Below are 15,121 nucleotides of genomic sequence, written 5' to 3' on the forward strand. Positions count from 1 at the left end.
AGAGAAAGCACCACATTAGGGAAATAGACATGTCCATGTGCAAGCCAAACACTGATGGCAGGGAATAACAGAGTCAGAATCAGTGTCCAGATGATAGTCAAGTATCGCAAGGTCTATGTAAGTAAGTCCACTGGAGAACATGCTACATTAGCGAGATGGGACAATTGACACCAAAATGGTCTGTGGTAGCCTTTAAATCTTATGCCTTTCGCCATTGTGATCTGGCACTAGTGGATGTATCACTTCACACCACACCAAGTGACCTTGTTTTACATATGCATATTATATAGATTGATCCATCGATATGTCCAGTAGGATTACAAGAGCGACCAGTAGGGAAACCAGTGAAATTGTTTATACAGTCGAAGGTAAAAAATAATATACCACTAAGGAGTTATCCGAATGGGGCAGAAGCCAACATAATTGATGTGCATGCATAGAAAAACAAATTATTGCAGTTTCAGAAAAAGTGGATGATTTATTCAAAAGAAAGAGCTTCACAAATTCTGCAAGTCAGTAATGTGTTGGTCCTTACATCAGCATTTATTTGCCTTGGCATTGATTGATAGAGTTGTTGGATGTCCACCTGAGTGGTATTGTGCCAAATTCTGTCCAGTTGGCCCCGAAGGCTCTGCCCATAATGCTCCAAACATTCTCAATTGGGGAGAGATGTGGTGACCTTGCTGTCCAAGGTAGGTTTGTTTAATTGGTAGATGGTCAGCCATGTCTTTTTCAATACCTCAGGGGGTTACCTTGGATGAAATGTTGCAAATTTTAACAGATTAAGCGACCTAGTTGCAAGTAAGCAATGCTAATATGTCAAAGCAAATAAAGGCTGCAGAAGTGGCCTGTGAAGATATAGCAGATAAAGTAAATTTCGAAAAGAGGAAGAAATAATGTTGGCATAGTCCATTTCCTCCAGAAGAAGAGTAGAAAATGTGACAGGAATCTGACACTTCGTAGGCTGAAGACACTGGGTATATTTCTCGAGCAGTAAAGAATATTAGGATTTTGAGGGACAGGAATGTAGAATTATCAGTTAATCTGCATAGCTGTAGCGCAGGCAAAATGGGTGTGAGGGCAGCAACATGGGTGATACTAATGTATAAGGGGCGTTTAAAAAGAAACAAGCCGGAGGCATAATTATAGAAACCAGTACCCGTATGTTAGAATTATTGACCCTGGATGTTGAGACACTTGTCCCACAGTGACAGAAGGTGGTGAATGGCTGTCTCATAAAATTCTTGGGGCTGCGATTTTAGCTAGTTCCACGCGTATAGCTGGACGTCATCGTCTGAAGTGAATCGTTTGTCCCTCAGAGCCTTTTTAAGAGGATCAAGATTGCCCCCTTCTGATTTACTTCCTGCAGTTTGGAAGAACAGTGAATGCCTAGTGTTACTCGCAACCCTTGACCATCCTTTGCCAAGTGATTATTTAAAAAACGACCAGGCGTGGGGTCATTCTGCTCCACGACAATGCAAAGCCTCATACGGCCAACACAGTTCCGACACTCCTGCAGAAATTCAAATTTTAGGTTCTCTGCCACCCTCCATACAGTTCGGACCTCTCTCCCGGTGATTATGCCATTTTTGCCCGGGGAATTTTATGAGATAGTCATTCACTGCCTTGTGTCACAGTGGGACAAGTGTCTCAACATCCAGGGTCAATAATTCTAACATACGGGTACTGGTTTCTATAATTATGTCTCCGTCTTGTTTCTATTTGAATGCCCCTTATAGGTGCAGTAATATCTATGTCATTGGGTGATAATGGTTGTTGTTTAGAGCCCATGGAGACTGGACTAGACGTGCAGAAAAGTACACATTCCACTGATTTTTGTGTCTTGCAAAGTAGAACTGCAGACAACTATTGTATTGTAGATATTGCAAAGGATGCACATGAAGCTATTGATGATGTTAGTTATGTTGCAAATTTTGTGGATAATGAAGTAGCACAGACAAACTTATTTCTGAAGGCTGCTGATGCGTCACCATCTGTGGTAATGCCACCTCCTCAGAGGGGGGAGTGAGCAGGTTTCAAATGTAGGTGTCGGCAACTTTGACACACATTCAGCCTTGCAGCTGCTCCGACACAGAGAGTAGGCAACCTCTTCAGCATGCCTTAGGTGAGGTTTGCCTGACTTCAGGTGGTAGACTAGCAGTGGGGCTGAATGTGTGTCGAAATTTCTGACAGCTGACAGATACATTTGTAACACACTCAACAGTAGTGTGTGGGTGGCACTTAGAGTGTTGCTGAACTGGGAGTCTTGCCATTTTCTTCATGCACATGTTAATGTTGCAACCCCCCTCCCCGTGATCAAGCCACAGGAAGGGATGAAACAGGGGTGGAGAAGCATAAGTATCCTTTGCTGCTTTGGATCATGTTCAGATTTCATAGAATGCTTTTGAACAGTCCCTAGTGGCTCCACCCTTTGTACCAGAGCGGAAATTATCTTTGCACAAAAGTGGTCAGATCATGTTCAGTGGGGTTGCAGTCCCATGACGTCCTTAGAGTAGGGCTGAAATGCGCAGGGGGTGGCATCAGGATATCATCCTGTTGCCCATCAAACTGTGAACTGTCATTTTTGAGTGCAAAATGTGCTGGACTCAATGCTCCAAGGGAAGGGATGAGTTCACTGATGTCCTTTGTGGCACCCCCTGTGGCCTTTTCATTTTGATTCCTAGTGGCAGTGTGTCTTAAATGTCGTCCTTGGCCATCCATAAGAAAACCCAGTGATTTGAACACTAGGTGTCGCATTTGTGACCTCCATTGCAAAGGCATCAAAAGAAGGGGTGAAATGTGGGTGAGAGCGGGTGTAATGACCTACCTACCAGTCATGTGACACGTCCGTGGAGGTGTTTGGAAGAATTTTGGTGAAAGCTCGTGCCAATGTGATATCATTAATCCACTTTACAGCTCACATGAACTTCTGAGATGAGGTCTTCATTTTGACACATGTCGATACCTTGCTGTTGGGAGCATTGGGGCCCCTTCTCTTGCACCATTACAGGGGATGGTTTTAGGCAGCTTTGAGCCAAATTTTAAAGTTACGCAGGGTTTCAAAAATGTTTCTTCTGCTGAACAAGTTTTCGTAGCTCTTGAGGTACACATTTTGGAGCCCATGTTTACCAGCATTTTTTTCTTGTTTTGGTCCATACTACCTCCTTCCAAAATATGGAAAGCAAAGAGTGTGGAATAGAAGAGGTCCACTGTCAGCGTTATCAGAACAATTTTGGCTTAATAACATTTGACTCATTCATTTCCGGACCAGGGCCTTAACCTTGGACTGACATATTTACCCTTTTCCATCATCCGTCACAGAATCCCCCTGTAAAAGTGTAAACTTGTTAAATTCAGTGAGGATAAAGTTTTCTTTATTAATTCCTCTTTTAATAACACTCCAGGCTGATTTACATTTATTTTTGAAATTTAAAATTTGTATTTGCATTGTACTTAGCAATTTTGGTGTGGGATCTGTGGAGTTTTCTCATTTTTGTGTACTTTTTCTTGACCCTATCACTTTCATGAGACTTATCTTTCAGAATGGTTAGATTAACTTAAGTAGTGGAGCATACCACTTGTTGGTATGATGCTGCTTGTACGATATGAGACTGTTCTTTTTCCTTTAAATGACTTATCAAATTGTTTATTTTAGATTAACCTAGAATTCTGTAAGTCTCTTGTCTTTCTGTTGTAATGAGGGTTGAATTTTCTATTTTAAACTATAGCCCTGCACAATCTGATATTTATAATTTTGTAACTTGACATTCAAGAGAATTTCTGGATACATTACTAATTACATTGTCAAGATATGGATTTAGTCTAGTGGGCTTTTCATTGAGATAGTAGTAGTTGAATGACTTCAGAGAAATAACCATGTGAATCACATTTTTTTCTCTTTGCCCTTGTATCTGTGTTAATATATCCTAAAATTATAATTTTATGCTGTTTATATTTGGAGAAGTGCAGTATTGAACTACTAGTTTTTTCTATAAATACTAGCTCATCAGAACTTGGAGTGCAATAAACTGAGACAGTTATTGTGTGTGCATTACTCTACCAGCTACTTCAAATGCACCTTCAGGGCATATTCTGCTAAAGTCTGTGATTGAGAAATGTAAATCAAGGTTGCTTTTGACCACACAGGGGGCTCGTGACTCGTTCATATGTTTGTGCATGGCATACATGGAGCCCAAAGCTATTATGGTCCTTTCTTCCTTCCAGGGCTGCATTACCCCCCCCCCCCCCCCCCCCTCCTGCTCCTTCTGCTTACGTCAACACGGCTATCCTGGTTTCTGGTACTCCTTCCATTTTCTTTACCCCCCCCCCCCCCCCTCCCTTTTGGGGTTTGACATCCCCCTCCTTAACAACACAGGGATCACACTTCTGATACCTGAGCTGATACCTCCCCATGTATGCCTAGGAGTGGTTGCTTGTTGTTCAGGCAACAGCTGCCATGCCAGGTGGCCCTTGGGTGTGGCTGGGTGGTGCGCACATGGAGAGCCCCTGATCAGAGTGGGTGGTGTCAGAGCAGACACTTTGCATATGAAATGCATAAAGCTTCAAGCTGGCCATCCCTCTAAGGCCGTCTCTTCAGTTGGCTATGGATCTTTTAATGCTGCTTCTTACAATCCTGTGGCCTTCACTTCCCTGACTACTCTGTGGGAGGCAGGCCAGATTTGCCAGCTTTGAGTGAACCTCCTTCCCCACTGCCTGGTCTGCACTATCACCACAAAGCCATTATTTTTGTGGAAATTATTGACAACAAGTTTGTCAAAGAGGACTCTCTGAGGAAGATACCGTTGGGTTTGCTGTTGGTCAAAACTACCTCAGCCCCGTAGTCTGTGGCTCTTCACGCCTGTGACCATGTTGACGACATCCCGGTGTCCATTATTCCTCATCTGTTTTTTAATATTGCTCAGGAAGTCATTTTTCAAAGGAACTTTATCTTTCAAACTGATGAAGAACTCCGGCCATTCTGAAATGGCAGTGCGTTCATTTTATTCAGCACGTTCAGAAAGGCCGTTAGGACAATCACATTGATATCGGCACCTTAATTCTGGTATTTGAGGAAGGTTATATGTTATCCATGCAACATGAAGCCATACATTCCGCCACCAATGAGGTGTTTTCAGTGTTTGCGTTTTGGGCAAACGTCTTCCCATTGTACAGTGGAATCTCTATGTTGTGAATGTGGACACCTGCTCCATGAGGGGAGCCTCTGTGCTCTGCCACCCGTGTGTGTTGATTATCATGACCACCAGTCACCACACTTGCCTGATTGCCCAGTTTATAAGAAAGAACAAAAATATGGGAGGCTCATCAGAAATTTTGCCTTTCTCCTTCCTCTGTCCTCTTACCCCAGTCTTGCCCCCTTCTCCTCTCCCCCTCCCCTGCAGCTCCCATGCCCTCCCCTCCGGGTTTTCCTCCCCCTACCTAACCAGAGAAGTGTCCCCGTCTTCGGCACCTGCCAGTGACGGCCCCCTTTATTGGACACCTCCCCGCGGTGTCTCCCAGTATGGAGGCCTGCTGCCAAAGTTGGTCGCAGGACCCACAGTACATACGCCCCAAGGTCACCTGCTTGCTCTCAGTTCCAGATCTTGCTGAAGCCTGCTCTCTCTCCAGCCAGTGTCCTCCTCAACCTACGAAAGAGAAGAAGAAGAAAGAACTAAAGTCCTCTGGTGGCCCCGGAGGTGCTGACTCCCCTATTGCATCCTGAGTCTGACTTCTTGTTTATAGATGTCATGCTGTCCTTGTTGTGATGGATGATGACCCAGTGGCATGACCAGTTTCAGCCCATTCACCTCCCATTTGTATCCCCATCCCATGCTTATTCAATAAAATTATAACGGATACTATTGTCACATTTTCAGAGTTGTTGTTCCTTATTTCCTTTTAATCCACAGTGTGTGTCATTCTCCGGGAGTCTCATTTTACTGATGCTCACTCGCCGACCCGTCATGGGTTCTGTGTTTTCATTTGGAACCTGTTTGGCCCTTTGAGGTGTTATACAGTGGTATCTGCACATTGCTCCATATGAAGTTTTTAGTATATGGATCCCCCTTTGTACTAGATTGGAAACGGTTTGTCGACTTAGACTGTGCGGTCATGGTTTGCTATCTCTATTTCCATCCTGACAGGCCATGTACACCCACTGTCCTATTTTCCCTCCTTCAGCAACTATCCTCTCCTTTTTGGGGATTTTATTGCTCATCACCCAGTCTGGGGCAATCCTTTTTTGTATAGTAGGGGTCTCCTCGTAGATTTCATCTTGTGGACCACGACCTGTGCCATCGTAATGATGGTTCCTGTGCCCATTTCAGTGCTGCTTATGGCAGTTTCTCTGCCATAGATCTTTCGCTCACTTCCCCTTGCATTCTTCCTTCATTACACTGGTTATCACATGAAGACCTCTGCAATAGTGACCACCTCAGTTCATTCTTTGGTTACCTTCCCACCTCCCGATGGCCAGGTTATCCCCCTGGACTTTTAATCATACTGATTGGCCTCTATATATCTCCTAGGTCACATTTACCTCCTCTTTGTCAGGTTGTATTGATGAAGTTAACTGTGACATGCCTAATACAATTATTCGTATATTATTCTTGAATATTCAAGTTGGCCAAAGTCACTAACAATACTTTTTATTACTGTGGCCGGTTTCGACAGAACTATGCTGTCATCATCAGATCTGAAAGTTACAAAAACAAACATACCAACTGAAAGTAAACTGTGTCAGCCGAGTTTAGGCTTGTTCTGCACACCTACGCCATGCGTTCTCAGGCAGCCAATGAGTGTTCCACAGTGTTCTGAGCAATCTGCTGTGAATGTCATGTGCAATGTGAGCATTGTACGTGAACATAGCGAGTTATTTAGTAAATTTTTATTCCATACATTGCGAGTTGTCATGGCTGGTGCTGGTGGTAAGTGACAAATTTTGCACAAGCAAGTGAGAAACATAATTTCCAGAACACACACTTTCATCAGGCGTAAAGCACATGTATGCAAGTACCATAACTGTCACTTGGAACCGGCAGCAATGCAGTCCCAGTCCTTGTCTCGACCTGTGCAAACCGCCATTGTTTGTGGATCGGACTGTAGTTGTACATGCTTGTTACAATACTGAAAGTCACATAGTGATGTTGCATCAAATGAAACATGGTAGGAAAATCAGCATGTTGCAAGTAAAATAACACACAATTAAACATACAACATGTTGTGCTGGTGTCCCAACATAAACTAATCGCTTGGCACCACAGAGATGACATAGGTAGTATGCAGTGGCGAAGCATAGCATTTTTTGTAGGGTACGCCAAGAATTACGAATTTTGAAAATAGGAAAAAAACTATTAAAACAAAACTTGCAAACTAGAAGCACTGCAGAAGTAGCTTGTTTACATATTTCTACTACGGTTGAAAGTACTACAGAAATTGTTATAAATAAATGCATTAAAATATCAAACAGGTACACATTAATAAAAATATAACACATAGTAACTCTCCGTTGCATCTTTTTATAAATTAGTTCTATCCTCCTGTCCTTTTTATGGGCATAATCTTTGATAACACGAGATACGAACTACTACCATTTGATTGAAGATTTCACAGTTCCCTTTTCTCTATAGCCAGAATTGCCAAGTTTGGCAATCTGTCATTGTCATTATGTTGTGAAGGTAGGTTTTAACACATTTTAATGTACTTGGCAAGATGTGGTGGTTGCTGGAATTGTAAGAACCAATGACAGTAATTTCACACTTTCAGAGAATGTATTTTTTAATCCATTGTATATAATGGATTTAAGGAAGTTCTGAGGCTCTGGACGTTTATCCTCACTGCTGTAAATAAACGCAAATTCTTCTTTCACTTTTTGCTGTAAGGGAGCGTATATTTTCAGTACACTCATGCTCAGAAAAAACAGAATACCTAGAACGACTAAAGCTAGGCACTTTATATTCACAGGACAGGTACATTAGTATGTTCTAGAGAAATGATTACCACTTGAACCATGTCGGCCTGCAGGTTCAAGGTGAACATTAATATTGCACCACCTACCAGTAAAATGTGCCTGCAGTTCTTGCTGTCACTATAAACTGAAGGTAATTGATCTGTGTGACTAGAGCAGACATGCAGGATGCCCCACAGATGTATGTGCAAACCTTACTGTCAAATCAATGAGTTTGAAAGAGGGCACATTATTGTCATGAGAGAATGTGAGGCACCCATCTGGGAAGTTGTCAGTCAGGCAGCAATAGCCAGCCGAGACACAAGCAGCAACAAGGCAGTAACCGATTTTGTGACTTTTACGAGTTCCTAACCAGGAGTAAAGTTTATAATATCATCTGTGTGTTTTATTAGATTAGTTTCTTGAGTTTCTGTGTGTTTGTTTAATATCTAATAGCCACAGTTCTTACATTTTTGTTTGCGTTGGAAAGTAAACTGAATTTGTGACATATTACAAGTTCCTAACCAGGGGCACATTATTCTTAGTTACACCTGAAAGCTTCGGTAGCTAGGGTTTTGAATCTCTGCAGATTAATATAATTTATTAGACACAGTTCCTGCGTTTTCATCAGGATCTACTGTAGAGTTATGCAGCATGTGCTGATAGTCCGTTTATCTGCATAGTTTAGTTTTCCATGATCTTTAGTATGGACAGGGACCGCAATTGTTTTGTGCAGATGCGAGGCAAGTTGGTGACAATTCACTCTCAGCTTCAGGCTGTGATAGCTTCGGTTACACACTGCTTGAGGCAGCAGTGGATGGGCGCCACTGTTGTGGGCTGGCCGTGACAATCCAACGGACATCCAGCATGTCTGAGTCCTCCTATCAGCCCTCATCGGTGGCCAGCCCAGTTACTGCTCGCATTGAGGTTGACCCCTCACCTGTGGTCGAGTGGGAGGTCACCTCGTAGCAGGTGTAGAAAGACTCCCCAGGTGTCAACACGTAAGTCTGACAAACAGGTTCCAGGTGCTGTCTGTGGCTGACACTGTCACTGAGCCAGATGCTGTCACCTGTCCTGTTTCAGATGAAACCTCCCAGTCTGCAAGATCCGGACAATCACAGAGGGTGGGATTATTGATAGTTGGAAGCTCCTGTGTGAGGTTCATTATGGGGTGCCTTAGGGACATGGCTGCCAAGAAGGGAAAGAAAACCAATGTGCACTCCGTGTGCATACTGAGTGGAGTTATTGCAGATCTGGAATGGTTCCTCTCAGATGCCATGAAGAGCACAGGGTGCAGCCAACTGAAGGTAGTTGCTTATGTTGGTATCAGTGATGTGTGTCACTTTGGAGATTCTCTGTGGTTTCGAGTGGCTAACAGAAATGTTAGAGGCTGTTAGTCTTGCTTGCAAGATGAAAGTAGAGCTGACCATTTGCAGCATAGTCAATAGGACCGATTGCAGACCTCTAGTACAGAGCCGAGGGGATGGTCTGAATCAGAGGCTCAGACGGTTCTGTGACCGTGCAGGCTGCAGATTCCTCAACTTGTGCCAAAGGGTGGTTGGATTTCATGTTCTGCTGGGCAGGTCAGGTGTCCACTATACACAGGAGGTAGCTACACGGGTAGCAAGGGCTGTGTGGCATGGATGGGTTGGGAAAGTACCAAAGCTCCAAGTGCTAATAGAAAGCACTGATGCTAAAATTGTTGTAGGCACTGAAAGCTGGCTAAAGCCAGAGGTAAGCTCAGCCAAAATTTTTACGAAGAACCTAATGTTGTTCCGAAAGGATAGGCTAAACCCGGTTGGAATTGGCGTGTTTGTTGATGTTAGAAGTAGTTAGTTCCTGTGAGTTAGTATGGGCAAAGGTCATTGTTGGCAATCGGAATTAAATAATAATTGGATCCTTTTACTGACTTCCCAATTCAGATGTATAGTTGCTGAAAGGTTCAAAGAAAACTTGAGTTTGATTCCAAATGCGTAACCGACTACTATGATTATATTTGGTAGTGACTTTAATTTACCCTCAATATGTTGGCGAAAATCCGGACGTGTGCATAAGACATCATCCGAAACTGTGCTAAACGCATTCTCTGAGGATTTTTTCGAGCCGTTAGTTCATGAACTTACGCAACTAGTAAATGGTTGTGAAAACACACTTGATCTCTTAACAACAAATAATCCTGAATTAATAACGAGCATCAAAATGGATACAGGGATTAGTGAACACAGGGTTGTCGTAGCGAGATTGAATATTGTAACCCCCAAATCCTCAAAAAATAAACGAAAAATATACCTTTTCAAAAAAGCAGACAAAAATTCACTTGACGCCTTCTTGAGAGTCTAAGTGTAGACCAGCTGTGGCTTGAACTCAAAGAAATAGTATTGGCAGCATTTGAGAGATTTATACCAAATAAATTAACAGACAATGGAGCCTATCCTCCTTGGTGCACAAAATGGGTCAGAACACTATTGCAGAAACAACAAAACCAACATGCCAAATTTAAACAGACACAAAATCCCCAAGATTGGCGATCTTTTACAGAAGCTCAAAATTAAGCACGAACTTCAGTGCGAGATGTTTACAACAGTTTCCACAATTAAACTTTGTCTCAAAGCCTGGCAGAAAATCCAAAGAGCTTCTGGTTGTATGTGAAGTATCTTAGCGGCAAGAACCAATCATTGCCTTCTCCGCACTATAGCAATGAAGATACTATCGAAGACAGTGCTGCCAAAGCAGAGTTACATAACACAGTCTTCCGAAATGCCTTCACAAAAGAAGACAAAGTAAACATTCCAGGATTCGAATCAAGCATAGCTGCCAACATGAGTAACGTAGAAGAAAATATACTTGGAGTAGTGAAGCAACTTAAATCACTTAATAAAAGCAAGTCTTTTGGTCCAGACTGTATACCAATTAGGTTACTTTCAGAGTATACTGATGTATTAGCTCCATACTTAACAATCATATATAACCATTCGCTCAACGAAAGATCAGTACCCAAAGACTGGGAAGTAGCACAAGTCACACCAATATTCAAGAAAGGTAATAGGAGTAATCCACTTCATTGCAGGCCCATATCATTAATATGCAGAAGGATTTTGTAACATATATTGTGTTCAAATATTATGAATTACCTTCAAGAAAACAGTCTGTTGACTCACAGTCAACATGGGTTTAGAAAACATCGTTCTTGTGAAACACAACTAGCTCCTTACTCTGACGAAATGTTGAGTTCTATTGACGAGATTTCAGATCAATTTCGTATTTCTGGATTTCCGGAAGGCTTTTGACACCATACCACACAAGCGGCTTGTAGTGAAATTGCATGCTTATGGAATATCGTCTCGGTAATGCGACTGGATTTGTGATTTCCTGTCAGAGGTGTCACAGTTCAGAGTAATTGATGGAAAGTCATCGAGCAAAACAGAAGTGATTTCTGGTGTTCACCGAGGTAGTGTTATAGGCCCATTGCTGTTCCTTATCTATATAAACAATTTGGGAGACAATCTGAGCCGCCATCTTAGGTTGTTTGCAGATGACGCTGTTATTTATCGACTAATAAAGTCACCATAAGAGCAAAACAAATTGCAAAATGATTTAGAAAAGATATCTGAATGGTGTAAAATTGGCAGTTGAGGTCATCCACATGAGTGCTAAAAGGAATTCGTTAAACTTTGGTTACATGATAAATTAGTCAAATCTAAAGGCCATAAATTCAACTAAATACCTAGGAATTACAATTACAAACTACTTAAATTGGAAGGCACACATAGAAAATGTTGTGGGGAAGTCTAACCAAAGACTGCATTTTATTGGCAGGACACTTAGAAAATGTAACAGACCTACTAAGGATACTGCCTACACTACACTTGTCTGTCCTCTTTTTAGAATACTGCTGCACGATGTAGGATCCTTACCAGATGGGACTTACGGAGTACATCAAAAAAGTTAAAAGAAGGGCAGCACGTTTTATATTGTAGCGAAATATGGGAGAGAGTGTCACTGAAATGATACAGGATTTGGGCTGGAAATATTATACTAGCAAGGCTGCCATTGTGCTGTCAAAGCAATTAGTCTGCATTGGGATGTCAGCACAACATGTTTTATGTTTAAATTGTACTGTATTTTATTTGTAGCATGCACCGAACCCCATTACTTAATCAAACAGAGCAAGCAGGTGTGTGGAAGTTTTAATGTAGACTGAGATAGGAAAGTGTCATCACTGGGTGACGTTGAAGGATTCAGAGGAAGCACTGTTGAGGTGGTTTAGATAAATAATACTAGCAATGGACAACAGAATGATTCCACGGTATTTTGTGTGCATGTAAAAACCATAAGGATAAAGCAAGAGAGTTTTAGGGTTATACAGAGGCCTATTAGGTAATTGTTTTTCCCTCACTCCATTAGCAAGTAGAACAGGAAATGGAGTGACTAGCAAAATATCCTCTGCAATACATTGTATGATGGCTTTTGGAATATTTATGTAGATTAAAATTTGAGGAAAAGTGTTCTTATAACAAATGACAAATGTTGTTATCCAAATGTTAGATTTCATATGCTTTTATCTGTGAAATTATAAATAACTTGACCTTAAGAAATTTGTACACACGTTCTCAATACAACGAAGATGCTTGTTGTCCCATGTTTCGCATGACAGTGTTCCAGTATTTCACTGCCTTTCTTTAAACAATGTTTCATCTGTCTTCTTAAATTCGGTATGAAGTTAATAAATACTTAATTAAAAATATGAATCCACCACATATAACTCTGTTATTGTTATTATTATTATTATTATTATTATTATTATTATTAAATTACTGTTCAAACAGATTTTGGAATCCCCACAATTGCAAACCTAATAAAAAGTGATGTCTCACCTAAACTCGTGCAGGAATAACTCTTGCCCATAGGTGTTTTTTTCCCCCCAGTACAAATATAAGTTACATCAAATTCGATATTAGTCATTCTTTTATTGCCATTGGTCTTTAGTTTATACCAGCATATCATCTGCTCTCCAGCTTAACAGCAGTTTCATAACTGGGGAAAGCAATGGTGGACTTTAAATACATTGCAACCAGAAAAAAGTTCACTGCACAATTGCAATGTATAATTTGTGTCTGTGTGCTGATGTTGTCGAAGCTATGAAGTCTGTTCATTCCAGAACAACCAAAATACTTGTGTTGTATGGGAACTATTACTTAAGTTGTAGAAAATGTTCATTGCTTTTTTTGCTCTCCCAGTCAAAAAAACCTCACACACACACACACACACACACACACACACACACACTGGCTTCTGAAATAAGATGGGAATTCATGTTGTAGAGTTTCATAATTCAGGTGTAAAAGAAATAAAACTTTTCTGCAGGTGTTTTGAAAGCTATCCATGGGAACCAGCCAAGTGAACACAACCGTATTACTAAAGATGTAGTAGCATTTTATGCTGGCGACTTCCCCGAACTCGTGGAAAAATTGCAGTTGGATCTTCATGAACCACCTATTTCTCAAGTAAGTCGCATATTTTTGTAATGATATTTTACTTTTTGAATAAATTAACCACTTTTGTGGAAATTTTTGCAAACATTGTACTTCTGAACGGTAAATTCATGTAAATATTGCACTTGATGTAAAAGTTTCAACATGTTATTTGCTGGAATGTAATTACTTGATGGCTTGTTTGATCAGTGATTATTGATGGAAACAGCAACTTGGAAACATTTTTATGTTGCTGAAATGGGGATGATGAGACCATATCACTTGCCCCTCCCTTTTTTAAGTCCAGTGTCACATTATTAGTTTCAAAACCTGTAAGTAGTCTTCCAATGCAACAACTTACAATTTAAAACTCAAGGAGTGTCTTATTTAATTAGTAAAAGGGATGATGATAAAGTTTCTGTTCGATGGTATCCCAATCGGACAAAATCATCATAAGGATTGATGGAATCATCTTATAATGAAAGATAAATACTAACAAGTTGAAATAAGTATTAATTTACCATTGCAATAATCTCCATTTTCATACATTTGACACAAGACTGCAGCTCCTATGCTTTGAATGGCAAACTGAATGCAGTTGAAGTTCAGTATTCAGTAAAAGTTTCTGGCTATGATGCTAGCTGTATGGTGAGCCCAATGAAATAATTTCAGATTCATAAACATAAATGAAAGTTCATACCAGATGGGCCAGTGTGTCATGTCAAATATTGACCAGCATGGAACTTGGTGCACAAGAAGACAGAGACAGAAGTACTGCTCCATACACATTCTTCATTTTCTGATGGATGTCTACCAGTGTTTGTCTCTTGGCAGCCAAGAAAAGAACACCATCACGTTGATGCGATTTGGACACATTTGTTAATAACGTCATAAAAGTTCACATTTCCAAATTTACCACATGAATGTCAGAAAGAATCAAATACCACATTAGTCCCTTGCCTCCATGTCGATGCTTTTATACCCACAATGTAGTCATGCTGTGTTGCATATACACTGCATTAACGCCCTAAAACTGAAACTTTTTGATCACCTTGTACATTATTAACTAGTCCATTAGAAAAGATGATCCATTGATCAGGACCAAGAGAGATAGAAGGGAGGTGGTTTGAACTGGCAGTCAGTAGGAAGGTAGGAAGAAAGAGAATGTAATCTGATAGTTTTATCAACAACATTATAAACAGGTATCTACCTCTGCCAGAATCGAGTGGAGAAGTGACTCAGGTAAGGCTAGAAGCAGCTCATTTCAAACTGAGATCAGAAAGTCTAGGAATTTGGAAAATCTTAGGGAGAAGGAAGTTTTGCTGCTCGGTAATAGCCATGGGCTAGGTGTAGGCCCTCACTTGCAGGAAAGTTAAGGGCAGCATAACAGGCCCCTGACATTCTCAAACCAAGTGCAGAGCTAATTGAAAGGATAGGTGACTTAGGATCTTTGTGTAAGGATCTTTCAAAAGAGGAGCAAGAAACAGTTTGAATGGGGATGGGATATATGATATAGGTGGTGACCTGGATAATATAGCTTTCCCGACTCATTCCACCAATGAATGCTTTCTCGAGCTACTCTGGTACCATGATTGGCCGTGTTTTAATTGAGCGGTGAGGTGGATTAATGTGTGGTTAGAAATGGTAGTGTGTGCAGCCAACTTAGTGCATGTTTCTCTGGTACTGGTTGGGACTGTCAGTGGGCGGT

General features: G+C 41.1%; 1 protein-coding gene across 1 annotated transcript in view; it reads left to right on the top strand.

Annotated features, from left to right (window-relative positions):
• LOC126299246 (uncharacterized) overlaps positions 1–15,121 on the top strand; it is a 389,842-nt gene that overhangs the window by 299,936 nt on the left and 74,785 nt on the right. Inside the window, exon 9 of the mRNA XM_049991034.1 lies at positions 13,307–13,446. Within this exon, the coding sequence (XP_049846991.1) occupies positions 13,307–13,446 (140 nt within the window). The remainder of the gene's footprint in view (positions 1–13,306; positions 13,447–15,121) is intronic.

The sequence above is a fragment of the Schistocerca gregaria genome, chromosome X (genome assembly GCF_023897955.1).
Source record: "Schistocerca gregaria isolate iqSchGreg1 chromosome X, iqSchGreg1.2, whole genome shotgun sequence".
Taxonomy (NCBI): Eukaryota; Metazoa; Arthropoda; class Insecta; order Orthoptera; family Acrididae; genus Schistocerca; species Schistocerca gregaria.